This window comes from Homarus americanus, unplaced genomic scaffold, assembly GCF_018991925.1.
Source record: "Homarus americanus isolate GMGI-L3 unplaced genomic scaffold, GMGI_Hamer_2.0 scaffold57965, whole genome shotgun sequence".
NCBI lineage: Eukaryota > Metazoa > Arthropoda > Malacostraca > Decapoda > Nephropidae > Homarus > Homarus americanus.
The window spans coordinates 5,805,233-5,824,648 of NW_024725031.1; the positions used below are offsets into that span (position 1 = coordinate 5,805,233).

At 40.4% G+C, this 19,416-nt stretch overlaps 1 protein-coding gene across 1 annotated transcript; it reads right to left on the minus strand.

The window, feature by feature from the left end:
• Positions 1-1,056: 1,056 nt before the first annotated feature.
• Positions 1,057-7,559, minus strand: LOC121864704 (early nodulin-75-like). Its single transcript, XM_042363863.1, has 2 exons — positions 7,343-7,559; positions 1,057-1,418 (listed from the first exon to the last, which is right to left on the minus strand). The coding sequence occupies exons 1-2, from the start codon at positions 7,557-7,559 to the stop codon at positions 1,057-1,059; spliced, it is 579 nt and encodes a 192-aa protein (XP_042219797.1).
• Positions 7,560-19,416: the final 11,857 nt, after the last annotated feature.

Sequence of the window (19,416 nt, forward strand, 5' to 3'; positions counted from 1 at the left end):
TTTATTTGTTGTTGTTGTTGTTGTTGTTTGCTCTTTTTCGTGTTGTTGCCTGTTACTGTATTGTTGCTGTGTGTGTGTGTGTGTTGGGGGGGGGGTTCAAAACACACACACTTACCCTCCAGCTGGCAGCCATAACCTGGGTCTTACAGTGTCTAATTAAGCACCTTATTTAAACCTGACACCAGGCCTAAACATTACTCCTCTGAGATGAATCTTATTATCTCTCTCTCTCTCTCTCTCTCTCTCTCTCTCTCTCTCTCTCTCTCTCTCTCTCTCTCTCTCTCTCTCTCTCTCTTTATCTACCTACCCATTCAATGACTATCGTTCGTTTATTCACCCAATATATATTTACCAACATACACTCACTTTACTTCGCTCACAAATATCCCAAACTTAATAACCCCATTCCCCTTTTTTTATGTCCGAAATATGACGAAATCTTCAAGACAATTTGGCTCTGGGGATCGTCTTCAAGCTCGTTCCTGATTGGTCGGCATCAGTAGAGACGTTCGCCACCTCCTCTCCGTCTCAGCAGCACGTTTTGGTGATCAAGTTAGTTGATTATGTCATCGACGCCTCAATATGGAGTCACTTGAGCAGAGGAAAATGGTAGAGCCTGGTCTTTGTGGGTCTCAGTGAGGTTGTCTATGTTGTTTATGGTCTTGGAACAATAGTCTCTGGTGGGTTCTGTCTTGGTACAATGGTCTCTTGTGGTTTCTGTCTTGGTACATTGGTCTCTGGTAGTTCCTGTCTTGGTACAATGGTCTCTGATGGTTTCTGTCTTGATACAATGGTCTCTGGTGGTTTCTGTCTTGGTACAATGGTCTCTTGTGGTTTCTGTCTTGGTACATTGGTCTCTGGTGGTTTCTCTCTTGTTACAATGGTCTCTGGTGGTTCCTGTCTTGGTACAATGGTCTCTTGTGGTTTCTGTCATGGTACAATGGTCTCTGGTGGTTTCTCTCTTGTTACAATGGTCTCTTGTGGTTTCTGTCTTGGTACATTGGTCTCTGGTAGTTCCTGTCTTGGTACAATGGTCTCTGATGGTTTCTGTCTTGTCTAATGGTCTCTTGTGGGTTCTGTCTTGGTACAATGGTCTCTGATGGTTTCTGTCTTGATACAATGGTCTCTGGTGGTTTCTACCTTGATACAATGGTCTCTTGTGGAGTTCTGTCTTGGTACAATGGTCTCTGATGGTTTCTGTCTTGGTACAATGGTCTCTGGTGGTTTCTCTCTTGGTACAATGGTCTCTGGTGGTTCCTGTCTTGGTACAATGGTCTCTGATGGTTTCTGTCTTGGTACAATGGTCTCTGATGGTTTCTGTCTTGGTACAATGGTCTCTGGTGGTTTCTCTCTTGGTACAATGGTCTCTGGTGGTTTCTCTCTTGGTACAATGGTCTCTGGTGGTCTTAGTACAATAACTTTAAGTAGTTTGAGAGACAAGTTATTTTCTTCGTTCAATGTTTTCTTCAGAACGAAAAAAGAAGGAGGTGTGTGTCATGAAGTATGTCTGTCTGTCTGTCTGTCTCTTTATCTCTGTCCCTCTACATCTGTGTCTTTGTGTATGTATCTGTGTTTTTATGTTTGTCTCTGTGTATGTTTTTGTGACTGTGTATGTGTCTCTTTGTTTATGACTGTGTATGTGTTTCTTTGTTTATGACTGTGTATGTGTCTCTGTGTTTGTGACTGTGTATGTGTCTCTTTGTTTATGACTGCGTATGTGTCTCTTTGTTTATGATTGTGTATGTGTCTCTGTGTTTGTGACTATGTATGTGTCTCTGTTTATGTGTCTTTATCTCTATGTCTCTGTGTAATAACCTCCTATCTTTCCCCCTCAAGGTCTTTGTTGACACACAGATGGTAGACTGTGCCAAGACGCTTTTCTCTGTTCCTTTTTCACAGTTGTTCTCTTGCTATAAGTTGTTACACACGTCGTCATAAAACTGGTGAAGGGAAGCAGGTCTTGTGTACGTTGTTCGTTGTCTCGTGTCCGTGGTTTAAGAGAAGTGTTGAAGACCCGTGTACGTATTTCTGACCTATTGAGTGACTGAACCAGAGTCTAACTGGCCTAGGGGCTACGGACGCACGGGCTACTGACCCAGGGGCTGACTGACGCTCTCTTAAGAGTTAGGGAAGTCACTAGCCCGGCATCAAGCCTACGGAACCCACTTACACTTAGCATACACAAGGGGGAGAATAATTACAGATGGAGAGACAAACAAACAGAAAGAGAGAGAGACAAGCACAAAGCCATACAGATTGAACTCACTAAATGCCTCCTCCTCTCAGATGACGAAGAGGACGATAGAGAAAGAAAAGGATAATAAAGACGCAAGTATTTTAGGTGAAGACTTGGGGCCCTAGACTCTCCTGGCTAGAGGGAGCGGGACTTAAAATAAACCGAGAAAAAGAAATGGCAGGAATTACAATAAAGGTAAATAACCGACGACTGGAAGAAGAAAAGAGATAGAGAGATAGGGGGATAGAAACAGAGATAGAGAGACAGAGAGAGAGAGAGAGAGCAGGCGAGAATTGTGCCAAGGTAAGAGCATAAGGTAAGGAGGTAATCTTAGAAGAACGTGAAAAAGAAATGTTGAATTGTCTTTCTCGTTCTGGGGAGATTTGGGAGGGGGAGGGAAAATGTTGGAGGTATTGTGAGAGTATGTGAGAGTGTTTGAGAGTGTGTGAGAGTGTGTGAGAGTGTGTGAGAGTGTGTGAGAGTGTGTGAGTGTGTGAGAGTGTGTGAGAGTGTGTGAGTGTGTGAGAGTGTGTGAGAGTGTGTGAGTGTGTGAGAGTGTGAGAGTATTTGAGAGTGTGTGAGAGTGTGAGGGAGTATGTGATTGTGAATAAGAGTGTGTAAAGGCGCTTGGGAGAGTTTAAATCCGTATTAGAAAAATGTAAGAGTGTGTGAACTTGTTTTAAAAGAGTGTGAGAGTGGTTAAGTGTTTAATAGTGCGTAAGGGTGTTTGAGAGTGTATAAGTTCGTGGGAGAAAAGTGTGAGAGCTTGAGTAAAGACTGTAGAGGGTAGAGTGTAGGAGTGAAGACTAACACGAGCAAACAACTCAATGAATGATAACCAAATGGCAGGAATTTCTCTCAGTGGTTTGGTATGGATAGCCCCTTAGTGGTACCATAGTGGGTTCTTTTACGATTCAACCCACTGTGTCACCTACATGGGCCTGGCAGCATCACATTCCACACACACAGGGTAGGATAATTAACCCATGGCGTCACACATCACACACACACAACCCTCCGTTAATCCACCTCCATCTTCTAAAACTGTAAACACAATATTGTCATCAATATTATATTATTACTACCACACAACACTACTCCTCAATCACGTACTTAACACTGCCCCTTTCCTTGATAATTTGCCAAATATTTATATAAAGTGTTGTGCATAATGGAGCACTCGGAGCCTCAACCTGGATGATGTTGGTGGTGATGTTTCTCTCTCTCTCTAAAAATCTCACCATACATATCAAAGAGAGACAGAGAAATTCATATTTTTTTTTTCTGTCAACTTTGTATCTCATTCTTGCCCCCGTTGTTTATATAAAATAAATCTATATTCCAGCATATATGAGTTGTTTATAAAGTACACACATAACAAAACAGTAACTAACATGTACATACAGCCCGGATTATTTACTCTATTAACCTGGTTTACTCGATGCCTTATAAAATTCTTCTTAACACTCAAGTTTACCTTTGAGTTAAGACAATAAACGACAGACTCTTCAGCTATATTTGGGTTACGATACTCATAGCTCTATGGAGAAGATTTATTACGACTACTAAGCGATCCTGTATGTAGTGAGGGTTTTTTTATATTATTTCATTCAGCATCTCTTTTGTTTCATGGTTATTTGGGCTTTTATTTTTACACCATTCATTTATTTTCCGGTTTTTTTCGTTGTTTTTATCACCGGAATATAAACAAAATATATAAATTTAAAAGACGGGTTTCGTATTTTAATGCATTCCGATTCTCTCTCTGTTCATAAACTACTAAAAAATATTTTAATTTATACAAAAAACAAAGAAGCATCAACAAAAGCGCTGTGTCTAATATTTTAATACGTTCGGAATTCCCAGAACAATGTTTACTCCGTTTATTGCTCTCGTGACAAAACAATGAGCATCGTTGTGTCTCTTTTAAAACACTCAAATTGCTATTTTTTTTTTTTAAGGATTGAGTTTAACTTGTGGTTGGTCATTTGGCGTCCATTACATCACAGAGAAGAGAATGCAAGGGACGGACGGCAGAGGAGGAGGAGGAAGCGGAGGAGGAAGAGGAAGAGGAGGAGGAGGAGGAAGCGGAAGAGGAAGTGGAGGAGGAGAAGGGGGAGAAGACGCCCTACTCCCAGAACAGACGACAGGAAAAGAAAATTGTCCACACGAAAGAGATATACGACAGATAATTACGCCCTGAGGAGGACATCAAGAGGGAAATTTCCCTCGTGGAAAGGGAGATATTAAGAGAGAGAGGAAAAAAAAGTTCCCGACGCACTCATTTGACGGGATAATCAGGTGGCATGCCATTGTTGGTGGGGAAATTAAGATGATATCTCCGTCAGGGGAACTTAAAATGGGGATGTGTGTGAAGCTCAAGTGTTTATACCTGACTCGGGCTAAAAGGATTACTATGATGAGGTCAGGAATACCGAGTGTTGATTCTTTTATTCTCTATTTTCCTGTAATAACAATAATAATAATAATAATAATAATAATAATAATAATAATAATAATAATAATAATAATAATAATAATAATGGTGGTGGTGGTAAATAATAATAATATCATTACTACTAATAATAGATTATTCATCTCTCTCTCTTTTATTCCACCCCTCGACATGAAGTACCTACCATATGCTTTACCACCATCAAATAGAAGTCACCGTCACCCTATCCTAACAAGATACAAACACCAGCTGTCGCGTCTATAAAGTGACCCCAAAGCATCGTTCTTGTTCCCAGTATCCGGATTCTCGGCTGTATTTCGCAAACATAAACAAATCCACTGTCCGTGTCTTGAATCGAAAGTAAATAAAGGTGGTAAAGAAAGTCTAGGTGAACTTTCCATTTATTATGTAAGTACTGTAAGTAGATCAGTTTTTTTAAGTAATGTAAGTGAAGGAAGGAAGTAGCATTGCCTTTATAAGTGTTGGAGTAAAGTGACTAAAGGTGTAAGCCGATTTAAGTAAAACAGGTTAAACAAGAGACTACTAACCTTTTCAATTATAAGTAAAGGGACACAAGAAAGTTAACTAAATATATTTGTAAGTAAATCAAGAAGGAGAGGATAATAACTCTTTCTATAATAAGTAAAACAAGAAAGGCAAGAAGCTCACCCATTCACTAATAAGTAAAGCAAGATGAGAAAGCAAATAACCCATTTTCTCTCAATTAAAATAAAGAGAGAAAGAAGGCGATTCGACCTTTCTATTGCAAGTAGGATAAAGAGAACAAATGAGCATCTCTCTCTCTCTCTCTCTCTCTCTCTCTCTCTCTCTCTCTCTCTCTCAGACTAACGATAGAGGCCACACATCCAAAAAAAAAAGAAGAGACGCCATCCGCCATGATCCGGGACCTCCCTAGAGTGCAATCGACATGTTATTCTTGTTGTTGTGTCGCTTTTCCCCGGAGAGCTACATAAGAGTGCAACGTCCCATAGTCTCTCTCTCTCTCTCTCTCTCTCTCTCTCTCTCTCTCTCTCTCTCTCTCTCTCTTTCTCTCTGTTATTGGTTTGTTGAGCATATATTGGAAAAAGTTTATATTTCTTTCTTTGGTTCTAGGAAAAGTCATCTACATTTTAGGTTACTCTCTCTCTCTCTCTCTCTCAATCCAATTCGGCAAGAAAAGTCAATTATCCCCTAAGGCAATAAACAAGCCAAGAGCGTCCATGTTGAAGTCCCAACCACAATGTATACAAAACACACACACACACACACACACACACACACACGTGGACTGTCATCGTATACCTGAATGGAATAACCAGGAATGCTCTCAGACATAACTATTCAGAATAAAAAGTCAATTTATTTCTTATATAAGTGTCCTGAATATAGCCAGTGGCCTTTAGTGCACTGTGACGTGAAGGCTGCTCTGGGTGTTTCCTTAGAGGCCGTAATAATAATTATAATAATAATAATAATAATAATAATAAAAATAATAATAATAATAATAATAATAATAATAATAATAATAATAATAATAATAATAATAATAATAATAATAATAATAACAAAAAACAATAAAAAATAACGATAATAACAATAACAATCAACAAAAACAAACAACAATAACAATACCTAGACGAAAATAAATAAAATAAACATCTAAAATATAAAACACAATTATAATGCATAGTAATTAAATTATTCACTCTAATAACACGTTGTACACCTGGAATTATGAAGTAATACAATGACAGGTAGAATATTACCTTGTTGAGGACACGGGGTCTATATTATGGGAGGTAATATTTATCTCTTGTGTATTAACGTTATTGTATTTCTGGTAGAGCAGTGGAGGGATAATGTTATTGTGTGTGTGTGTGTGTGTGTGTGTGTGTAAAGAGGTTAGGGGTACGATAGCATGTGTGAGTAGCCATGGATGTGTAAATGTAGGTGAGTGACAAGAGATGTGTATGTTTAGAGGGAAATATATCTTAGTGAATTTGTCTGTTTCTTTACAACGTATGTGAAAGGGACAGAGAAAAACAGAGAAACTTACAGACAGACAGACAGACAGAGAAGATATCAGAAAATCAATAAAATTTAAATGTTTTGGTTAAAAATAATAATTTTTTCTCACATGCAGGACTTGAGGTTAGTCACCCTGGTAGGCACAGCAGGCTGGCTGGCTGGCAGGCACGTTGACAGTTCAATACCCGCTTCGGTACAGGTTCAGTTGGTTTTGTTTAGTCAATACTCGTTCTATTATTGGTTAACAATGGCTTGATGGAGAGCCAGCTTTCTGCCCCGTCATTGGTCCTCCAGGAAGATATGAAGATCCAATACGACCGTTGTAATTGGTCGAGAATGACTTTATGGAGAGATATTACCTGTTGTGTTATTGGTGCGTCTGAGAGATTTGTTGTGTGTGTGTGTGTGTGTGTGTGTGTGTGTAAGACATCCAAAGTTTTTTAACATCTCAATATTCTCTCTCTCTCTCTCTCTCTCTCTCTCTCTCCCACTTAGGAAACTTTCCCTTTAGATCCAAACACCCACTGATATACACTCTTTCCTCCCCATTAAGTTAGAAATTTCACCTTAAGTCCCAAACACCCATTGAAAGTCGTTCCCTTTCTCTCTCCCATTTAAGAAACTTTCACCACAGTTCCAGTACACCCCAATGGGATCTTCCTTCTCAGTGGAACTTAACCTGGGATCTTCCTTCTCAGTGGAACTTAACTTGGGATCTTCCTTCTCAGTGGAACTTAACTTGGGATCTTCCTTCTCAGTGGAACTTAACTTGGGATCTTCCTTCTCAGTGGAACTTAACTTGGGATCTTCCTTCTCAGTGCAACTTAACTTTCCCAGCATTTCCAGCGGCTGTAATACGGTACAGACTAGACATAAACTTGCCCCCACAAGTTGTATCTAGCCCGTGATAGTCTGGTCCAGGAGAGGGAGGGAGGTAGGGAGGGGAGGAAAGAAAGAAGGAGAGGGAGGGTAAAAAGGGAGGAAAAAGGAGGAGGAAAGGGAGAAAGAGGGAAGAATGGAAGATTTAGGGGAGAGGAAAAGGGGGAGGAAAGAGGAAAAACGGAAACGAGAGAGGGGAGTAAAAGAGGGGAGGGAGGTTGGAAGAGGGGAAAAGAAGGAAGAGGGAGGAATGGAAGGATCTAGGAGAGAAAAAAGAGGGAAGAAGGGAGGGACAGAGAGAGAGAGGGAGGAAAGGAGGGAGGAAAAGAGGGAAAAGGGAGGAGTGGAAGGATCTAGGGTAGAGGAAAGGAGGGAGGTAGAAAGGGAGTGGTATGAAGAAAGGGAGGAAAGGAAAGGTAGGGAGTGAAGGAAAGAAGAAAAAAGAGGGAGAGGCAGGGATAGACGAGCCTAGGGAGAGGAAAGGATGAAAGAAGTGAGGGCGAGAGAGGGGGAAAGGGAAGGAGAGGGGGGAAAGGATCTAAGGAAGAGAAGGGCGGGAAGAAAGACAGGGAGAGAGAGGATTGGAAGGATCTAGAGGGGAGAAAAAGAAGGTATGAGGAAGGGGAGGGAAGAATAGAAGGGAGAAGGCAGAAAGCGCTAGAAGGAAGAATCTATAGGGAGAGGAAAGGGAGGGAAAGGGAGGTATCTAGTTGGAGAGGAGGAAAACAGGAAAGGGACAAATACGAAAGAGTGGTAAAGGGAGGGAAAGAGGAATCTAGAAGGAGGAAGACTAGAAGGTAGAAAGGGAGAATAATGAAAAGGAAGGGAAAGGAAGGGAAATTTGAAAGAAAAGATTGGAGGAAGTAGTGAGTGAGTGGGTAGCAAGGAGATGCAAGGATGGAAGGAGAGGCGGAAGGGTAGAAGGGAGACGGGAAGGAAGGGGAAAGGGAGGAAGGGAGAAAGGGGGGAACTCAGCGATGGTGAATTAGTTTGATATTGACTTAGTATGTATACTGAGAGAGTCTCGAGCCTGTGAGAGAAAGAGGGGAGAGAGAGAAGGAATGGAAGTGTTGAGAGAAAGGAGGAGGGGAATGGGAGGGAGGGATGAAGAGAGGGCAGGGAGGGAAGTGTTGAGAAGGGTAGGAGGGAGAGAGAGGGGGAGGGAAGTGTAGACAGAAGGAAGGAGAGAGGCAGGAAGGGAGGGGGGGGGAAGGAGGGCAAGGAAGTGTTGAGAAGAAGAGGATGGTGAAGAAAGGAAGAGGGAAGAGGAAGAGAAGGAGGAAGGGAGACAGCAAGGGAGGACAGAGAAAGAAGTGACGAGGGAAAGGAAGGAAGGAAGGAAGGAACTGAAGAAGGAGAGAGGAAGGGAAGAAGCAGAGAGAGAGGGGAAGGGAAGGAGGAGAGAAGGGGGAGTAAATCCGATAGAGGTGGATTAGTTTGGTAATGGTGTAGTTCGCGGACTGTCTGGCAAGGGGGAGAAGTTAGGGTGGTAGGCAGTGCTTTATGTTGCCTGTATGTTGTATGTTGTATGAGAGCTGCCTGTCTGTACGATGCCTGTGTAGCAGTTTAAAGTACGAGTATGTTGCTTGAAACCAGTATGTTTGCCCGTTAGTATGTTGCTTGCTGGGGTGAGGGAGGGTGAGGGAGGGTTAGGAAGGGTGAGGGAGGGGTTGGAGGGTGAGGGAGGGTGAGGGAGGAAGGGGTGAGGGAGGGTGAGGGTGAGGGTGAGGGTAGGAAAGGTGAGGGAGAGAGGGAGGGTGAGGGAGTAGGGAGGGTGGGGAGGGTTAGGAAGGGTGAGGAGGGTGGGGGAGGGTGAGGAAGAGTGAGGGAGGGTGAGGAAGAGTGAGGGAGGGCGAGGAAGAGTGAGGGAGGGTGAGGAAAGGTGAAGAACAACCTGGTTACCAAAATAACCTACTGATCAGAACAACCTGGTGATCAGAACATCCTGGTGATCAAAACATCCTGGTGATCAGAACATCCTGGTGATCAAAACATCCTGGTGATCAGAACAACCTGGTGATCAGAACATCCTGGTGATCAGAACAAACTAGTGATCAGAACAACCTGGTGATCAGAACAAACTAGTGATCAGAACAACCTGGTGATCAGAACAAACTAGTGATCAGAACAACCTGGTGATCAGAACATCCTGGTGATCAGAACAAACTAGTGATCAGAACAACCTGGTGATCAGAACATCCTGGTGATCAGAACAACTCAGAACAACCTGGTGATCAGAGACATCTACCAGATGGATCAAGAACAAGTGATCAGAACAACCTGGTGATCAGAACATCCTGGGGATCAGAACAGCCTGGTGATCAGAACATCCTGGTGATCAGAACTGGTGATCAGAACATCCTGGTGATCAGAACAAACTAGTGATCAGAACAACCTGGTGATCAGAACAACCTGGTGATCAGAACAACCTGGTGATCAGAACATCCTGGTGATCAGAACAAACTAGTGATCAGAACAACCTGGTGATCAGAACAACCTGGTGATCAGAACAACCTGACGATCAGAACAACCTGACGATCAGAACAACCTGGTGATCAGAACAAACTGGTGATCAGAACAACCTGGTGATAAGAACATCCTGGTGATCAGAACATCCTGGTGATCAAAACAACCTGGTGATCAGAACAACCTGGCGATCAGAACAAGTTGGTGATCAAAATAAACTAAAATGGTGACCAGAGAACAAGCTGGTGATCAGAACAAGCTGGTGATCAGAGCAAGCTGGTGATCAGGAAGACCTTGTACCAAAGCTTACCCTGAGCCGTCAGCTTATAAACATGCCGCCCGTCGCCTTCGTTCACAATTACCCCGGTAGACTGACTACAGGGTTAAAGCTGCGTTACCTCCAGGCGCGGCAGGTGGCATGCTGGGTGTGTGTGTGTGTGTGTGTGTGTGTGTGTTAATACCATCTCCATATAACACCTATTAATTACATCAATTTTATTTTACATTTAGATGAAAATAAAAATAAATGATGCACAGATTCATGTCAGCAACCAGTTAAATGCAGACACAAGAAACGCAGCTCTAACGGCGTTGAAATTGTATAAATGAATTTCTACATGTACACACGAGGAGGGTTTTATATATATATATATATATATATATATATATATATATATATATATATATATATATATATATATATATATATATATATATATATATTGTGTTATTCCCACAAGCAATAACCATGTGTATCTATCATGGTCTTGTGTGTGTGTTACAGTACTTGAGTGATTGTTCTTGCTGTTGTTATGGTGAGGTACGAGTGAAATGGATATTACTTTATTCATCTCTCTCTCTCTCTCTCTCTCTCTCTCTCTCTCTCTCTCTCTCTCTCTCTCTCCTTAATGCCACAATAACCTCCCGCTCCCCTTCCCCCACAGTGCCACACAGACCCCCACCCCCACAGTGCCAAACAGACCTCACCCTTCCCCACAGTGCCATACAGATCTCCTCTTCCACAGTGCCAAACAGACCTCACCCTCCCCTCCAGTGCCACATCCCTGCAATGCCAAGATCATGCTCGCGGCACCTTCAATCCTAAGTGGTAATTAGGTCTTTGAGCCTGTTTACCTGTCTGCCTTTGATGTGAGGCACCTGCTTTAACTCGAGATTATTAACATATTTTTTTTACCTATAATACCTGGCGATTATACATAGTGTCTATTATCTATAACACCTGTTGATTAAACCGTTTTTCACCTATAACACCTGTTGATTACACCAGTTTTTACCTAAGCACAACTGTTAAATTATACTAAACGTTTCTCACCTGATTATTATAAAGGTTTTCTCCTATAAACTCTGTTGGTTATATGAGCATTTATCCCTATAACAGCTGTTGATTATACTAAACGGTTTTTTTATATATAACACCTAAAGATTCAATTAGACTCTTCTATAATTCCATTGTTTCTATATCTAAGTTTAATATATGAAAGTTATTTTGCAAGGGAGAGAGAGTTAAAACAGTTTTAAAGAGTAATTAAAGACAGACGTGAATATACAGAGATAAAGTTAAAGAAGAGACTATTGTTTCTACAGTATATCGAAAAGGATTCACTGTTTACTTGTTACACAAAACTAGTACCATTTGGTCTCCAGAGTCAGGTGTTAATTACCGTAAATATTGACTGTGGCTTCATGTGTGTGGAGTATCTCTCTCTCTCTCTCTCTCTCTCTCTCTCTCTCTCTCACACACACACACACACACACATATATATATATATATATATATATATATATATATATATATATATATATATATATATATATATATATATATATATGTATATATATATATATATATATATATATATATATATATATATATATATATATATATATATATATATATATATATATATATATATATATATATATATATATATATATATATATATATATATATATATATATATTTATTTATGTATTTATTTATTTATTTATTTGTCTGAGTCTTTCTCCCCCTCAACCTATGTATGTATGTCTTCAATTTCTCATAGTTTTTCTTTATTTTGTGTCTTTCGCTCAGTTTATATTTTAGTCAATCTCTTTCTATCTTTATCTACGTATCTGTACCCTTTTCCTCCTTCTCTCGTCTCCCTTTTTCTGTCTGTCTGTCTGTGTGTTTATCTTTCGTCCACTAGTTCTCTTCTTTTAGATAACATTAATAATACTTATTACAACATCATTATTGTTATAACACTTAGGAGAAAGACAGCATAACTAATAACACTGATAAGAACACTAAGGATGTTGATTGCAATATTAATTACACTATTGACATTGATTATAACATTAATAACCCCGATTATACAGCGAATTACACTGATTAGAACACAAACAACACAGAAAATAACAGAAATAACAGATTTGAACACATGCCACAGGTTAGAACACCAATAACACAGATTATAACTGAAATAAGAGATTATATCACAACATACACTGATTATATCACGAATAACACAGATTATAACACCCATAACGCTGATTAAAAACACTAATCAGGGTTAATGACACCTCAACACTCCACTATTTACTCTGAGCTTAGCATCGATACTGTCCCTAAATTCACCAAATACGCCGTTTTTCGTGGGTTATCGTGGCAATATCCCATTACTAATATGAGGTATCCGCGGTGCTGCAGGTAATCACAGGTAGGATTCTCAAAGGTACGTAGGTTGAATATTTTCCGTAACTCAAGACGTAAGAACACACTTAACTAATTGATAAAGGAAGCACTTAAGCACTTAATTCCCGAAGGGTAAAGAGTGAATATTTACCATAACTTGAAATGGCAGAAAACACCCGTCTACTTGGTAATAATTTGCTAGATTCACAAATATTCGTAAGTTGAGTGCATTTCGTAACTGGGAGTTTAAGAACGTTTATTTTATTTTTTTATTGATTTGTAATGAGGTCTCAGGGTCTCAAAGATTTATAGGATGAATATTTATCCTCCCCCCCCCACACACACACCCACACACACACACACACACACACATATACGTAGCGTGTTCAGGTATAGCATCTTACTGTAATCTATAGTAAGTGTGTAAGCAAAACTACATAACTCTCACCTGCCTCACGTTGTGTATTTTTACGTTCACCAGTAATGTATCGCTTCAGTCTTATTATGTGTCTTACAAGCTACGATATTTGCTTATTTTATAATCAATAAACTGTATTGTTAAATTGTATACTATGTTGTACTGTATATTTTTTGTTTAATCATTAATTTATATGATTTTTTTATTTGCCTTTATTTGTTTAAGCATCTAATTCCAATGTCAAATTTAGTGTAAGTGAATTTCAGTATATTTCGTTCTTTGTTTTGTTTTTGTTATCTCTCATTATCCATTTAATATACGAGCATATGTCATTCATAGCAAACGTTTATATTATATTGTCTTAAGAGAAATATTCTTCTTTTTTTCCATCTACTGTAAGGTAGATGTAGTGAACGTTGATAATAACAAATTTAAATCACAACGTAGATACACCAAAAAATCTGGTCATATTTCTGATATATATTCTGGTAAACAAATACCTACACACATGATACAGAACAGGACTCGAGATAGACAAACAAACTCTCTGAATTTTCACACAATACAAAAGCTCAGTCACGTCTCAGCGACCCTGATATAGTAGAGCAGTCTGGGGTAAAGATAAGGCTAACGTAAATGACGATGACAATGACTGTAATTGAAGATAAGAATGACGGAAACTACAGCCATTAGCATAAATTTCCACTTTTATCCAATCGGTGAAGCAAACTCTGATAAACGAAATTGTGGCGAGTAAGAATTATTCAACCATATGTTTTTTTTTTTAATTCTAGCGGCAATTAGAGTCGTATTATGGCGATGAGGTAAAATAATCTGAGTTTTATCTACTAATTTTTTTTTCGCTTTTCCCAAATGAGTATCAAAAATGAATTATATACTGATAGTTAAACTGTAATTCAATGTACAGTAATATAAAGGTGATGCCTTAACCTGGATATTACAGAACAGGTACAGTAATTACAATATGTGAAAGGCTTTATATACTTGGTGTCATAACCGGTGTATGGACAAAAATATATCAGGATAAAAACTCACGACTAACAATAATTCTTCGCCACTAACAATAATTCTTCACCACTAACAATAATTCTTCGCCACTAACAATAATTCATCACCACTAACAATAATTCCTCGCCACTAACAATAATTAATTCCTAACCACTAACAATAATTCTTCGCCACTAACAATAATTCCTCACCACTAACAATAATTCCTCACCACTAACAATAATTCCTCACCACTAACACATAATTCTCCGCCACTAACAATAATTCTTCACACTAACAATAATTCTTCACCACTAACAATAATTCTTCGCCACTAACAATAATTCTTCGCCACTAACAATAATTCTTCACCACTAACAATAATTCTTCGCCACTAACAATAATTCTTCACCACTAACAATAATTCTTCGCCACTAACAATAATTCTTCGCCACTAACAATAATTCCTCTACTAACAATAATTCTCCGCCACTAACAATAATTCTTCACCACTAACAATAATTCTTCACCACTAACAATAATTCTTCATACTAACAATAATTCTTCGCCACTAACAATTCTTCACCACTAACAATAATTCTTCGCCACTAACAATAATTCTTCACCACTAACAATAATTCTTCATACTAACAATAATTCTTCGCCACTAACAATAATTCCTCACCACTAACAATAATTCTTCGCCACTAACAATAATTCCTCACCACTAACAATAATTTCTTCACGACTAACAATAATTCTTCGCCACTAACAATAATTCTTCACCACTAACAATAATTCTTCGCCACTAACAATAATTCATCACCACTAACAATAATTCCTCGCCACTAACAATAATTAATTCCTAACCACTAACAATAATTCTTCGCCACTAACAATAATTCCTCACCACTAACAATAATTCCTCACCACTAACAATAATTCCTCACCACTAACACATAAACAACCGGGAATTATCGATCAAGTGGAATGATTGTCTCTGACTATTTCTGTCGATAAGTTGGTATTTTTCTTTTAGTATTGGTATAAATTATTAGTGGTGTTACGTCTGCCTGTGTACGTGTATGTTGAGATAAGATTGGTGTGACGAATGTGAATGGTTGAGAGAGAGAGAGAGAGAGAGACATTAATGATTTCCATGGCGTCGCGCAACCTGCCTCCTCTCTCTCTCTCTCTCTCTCTCTCTCTCTCTCTCTCTCTCTCTCTCTCTCTCTCTCTCTCTCTCCTCTCTCTCTCTCTCTCTCTCTCTCTCTCTCTCTCTCTCTCTCTCTCTCTCGGCAGTCGTAGTACAGGAGGAAGAGGCCACATAGCATCCCCACTATACACACCTTGCAGAGGAAGCAGGAAATGACTTGGTACATCCTTACTGTTGATATGCTGCTTCTCCTGCCTTAGCTAGAGGAGAAGTTAGAGTGAGTTATACTGCCTCGCAAAGTTCTGTGTTAGAGAGAGAGAGAGAGAGAGAGTGTGTGTGTGTGTGTGTGTGTGTGTGTGTGTGTGTGTGTGTTTATTTATTTATACCTACAGATAAATAGATAGAAATAAATAGATAGAAACAGATCTAAATGATAAACATGCAGGTAAAGAGGAGAGAAAAGAAATAGAGAGAGAGAGAGATAAAGAGAGCCTCACCTCAGCTCTGTCTTAACTAACTGGTGAAAGCTCCGTCGATCTCCCTGGCTCATATTACAAGCTGGAGGTCTTGTCGATACCGCCTCCCGGACACCCAGGCATAAAACGTCCCCATTGAGGGAAATTATGCAGGTCTCTCCCACACTCTCGCTAATAAATTCCCCAAAATCAGGGAAAATCTTTTTAGTAATTCCTCCTGCAGTTTGATGTGATGGCGGATGTTGTGGACGATGTTTGGGCAGTGTTTTTTTTATGTTTGCATGGATGTATTTTGTGTGTTCATATTGGTGTATTTTAATGTTCATGCTACGATTTTATGTGTTCATATGATGTTTATGCAGATGTTGTACAATGTTTTAGCGGGTAGTTTACGTCGTGTGTGCATTATTCTTAATCTTACAAACTCGCGTGATCACCTCGAGTTCCGAATCCTTGTTTGTTTTACTCCGACGCGACGGGCGTGCCATTTCACCTCCCCGCAGCGTGATTACAGCAAACTGTATCCCTCGTAAAACTACAAAAATATCTGTAATACTCCGGTAACGTACGGCTAAGCTTACCACAATGTAAATGAGGACCAGGATCCGCAGGTACATAAACTGTAATCAATTTCGAGTAAAATACATTGAGATCATTATTTGACGGTGATTTGGGAGACTTGCACGCGAAATATATCGATTTGTGGTGACTCACCAGCAAATGGGGCGACTTAGTTAATACGTTTGTGTGGTGTAGAAACATTCTCTGGTCCTTTAAGACTTCATTTTATGTGGGAATTTCGTGGTGTTTTTTGTGTGTCTGATTTTTGTGTTTTTTCGGTGCGTCGGTCTTGCTCCTGTGTGAGTAAATATGACGCATCGCAGTGATATTTATCATAGACTTACCTGGTCAGAGTTTGTTGCATGTAGTCTCTCTCTCTCTCTCTCTCTCTCTCTCTCTCTCTCTCTCTCTCTCTCTCTCTCTCTCTCTGTAGACAGGAGGTCAAATTTATTCCCCAATTAAAAAACAGCCATAGATAGTCTGGGAAGGAAGCCGAAAACTGAACCACTATATCTACCTTTTCCCCTGTGTATTTTTTAAGCTCAGCTAACTTTATCACCTCCTGCTGGTACTGCCACATGGTGAGGTGTTGGTACTGCCACAGGGGGTGGTGTTGGTACTGCCACAGGGGGAGGTGTTGGTACTGCCACAGGGGGGAGGTGTTGGTACTGCCACAGGGGGAGGTGTTGGTACTGTCATAGGGGAAGGTGTTGGTACTGACACAGGGGGAGGTGTTGGTACTGCCACAGGGGGGAGGTGTTGGTACTGCCACAGGGAGGTGTTGGTACTGCCACAGGGGGGAGGAGTTGGTACTGCCACAGGGGGAAGGTGTTAGTAGTGCCACAGGGGGAAGCTCTCTCTCTCTCTCTCTCTCTCCAATTCTTCCTTTCGCTCTCTTCTCTATTATTATCAGGAACATCCATTACCACCTCATAAGAACCTCAGTTCAATCCCATCTCATCTCGCTGTCTATCTCTTTCCCTCCATCTCATTCCCTCTCATTTCCTTATCCCTCTACCAGTTATCACCGTCTTCACTCTCCCACTACTATGATCAGCCACCATTCACCAGCACATCTCATCTCACCACGTTGACCCCCGAATGTCAATATTTACATTTGAGATCAGCTGATGGCAGATTTTTCAGGTGTTAAGGGGAAGTGTATCTCACCTGCCATTAGTTAGTTCCCTCACCTCTACAGAACCAATCTCAAGTCATCACATATTTTCTATTTTCTCTCGCCATAAAAACTTGCAAAATTAAATTCTCATCAGAGACTTAGACTAAAAACAAAGTCTAAAAGTTTCAGGTTAGGTTTGGTTAGGTTAGGTTAGGTTAGGTTAGGTTAGGTTTGGTTAGGTTAGGTGTTACCCGGAGGTCACATCCCATGAGAGCTGGCGCCTTGTGCTGCTAATTACATCACTAGCTTTATAAAAATTAACAATTTAGCTCCAGATTAAGTTACTTGTTATAATCTTTCCACCGAAGTTCCTTAAGTAAGTGAAGTGTTTTTGTTTTGGGATGAGGAGGAGGGAAGGAGGAAAGAGGGGAGGGAAAGGGGGGGGGAGGAGTAGAGGAAAGAAAGGATGGAAGGGTGGAGGGAAAGGGGGAGGAGGGAAGGTAGGGTGGAAGGAATGGAGGTAAGGAAGGAAGGAAGAGGAGAGGGGAAGGAGGAGAAAAAAGACAGTAAGGAATAATGGGGAGGGAAAAGGGAGGAAAGGGTAAGGAGGTAAAGGAGGGAGAAAAGGAAAGGGAGATGAGGGAGAAGTGATTTTTTTTAGTATGGTAACTGAAGCGAATAAAGATATTGATATTGATATTGAAACAGTTTATTTAGCCAGACAAACACAGAGTCTATAATAATAACAATAATAACATGGCTGAGCCAGTTGAGAACCTGAGCACTCTTGAAGGCACCTGATATATACTATACATTTATCTCAAGGAAGTATTATGTAAGGATACGGTGGCAGAGTGAATACCCCGCTTCCTGTCTTAAAAGGACGATAGTTTGATCCCACGGCACTCTCAAGTCAACCAGTGTGTGCGCAGGTACCAAACTTTAAACGCTGGGGAAGAGAAGGCGGTCTAGCGTAGTGTCGATCACGTTGTGTTTTTGTGTGCCGCGAGTGTACACTGTTATGTACTCACACTGTCTCATTTTCACTCTCACCTTTTTCAGTTAAGTTAATATTTATATATTTCAGTTTCTCCTGGGAAACTGTAACACACACACACACACACACACACACACACACACATACACACACACACACAAACATTCACGCAACAGTCATGACACAGCCAGTGCGCTGCCACCACCACCACCACTACCACCTATAGCGGCAGCACCAGCAACCACCTACACCTACCACCACCTACCCCGACCACCACTAACATTATTACCACCAGCACTACCACCTACAACAGCACTTACACCACCAACAACCCTCACCACCACCAACCTCCACCACCTACCACCATCACCACCTACCACCTTCACCACCTACCACCATCACCACCTACCACCTTCACCACCTACCACCATCACCACCTACCACCTTCACCACCTACCACCATCACCACCTCCCACCATCACCACCTACCACCGTCACTATCCATCCGTTACTACTGCTTGGCGCTTCAACAGATAATCTGCTCTGTTACCATCAAGTACTAAATTACGTTTTGTGGCGCAGTTTACAATGGCTTAATGCACCACCTCCCCGAGCCATTAATTTTTACCGGAGGGGAATATTTTCTCATTGTCCCTGATGTAAATTACCTTGGTAATTAGATCAATGATAACACTCCTCTCCTCCAACACGTATTGTGATTGGTAGTGTATTGACGGTGGTTTGTGATAAGCCACTTAAATCACACCATTTGAACAAGTCATGGCAATCAGCCGTTAAGATGTATTAGAACCAACCATTACCCATGAGATCGGACCATTAGCCATTAGACCAAGCCATAACCATTAAAAAAGATCCATTAGAAGCATCCCAATATCCAATTAGACCAAAAAATTACCC

Excerpts from the sequence above, each read along its gene's own strand:
- LOC121864704 (XM_042363863.1), bottom strand. The coding sequence starts at position 7,559 with ATGCTGGGAAAGTTAAGTTGCACTGAGAAGGAAGATCCCAAGTTAAGT. Across the intron at positions 1,419-7,342 it reads GTACTGGAACTGTGGTGAAA|TTATTGTACTAAGACCACCA; the intron begins GTTTCTTAAATG and ends AACTACTTAAAG.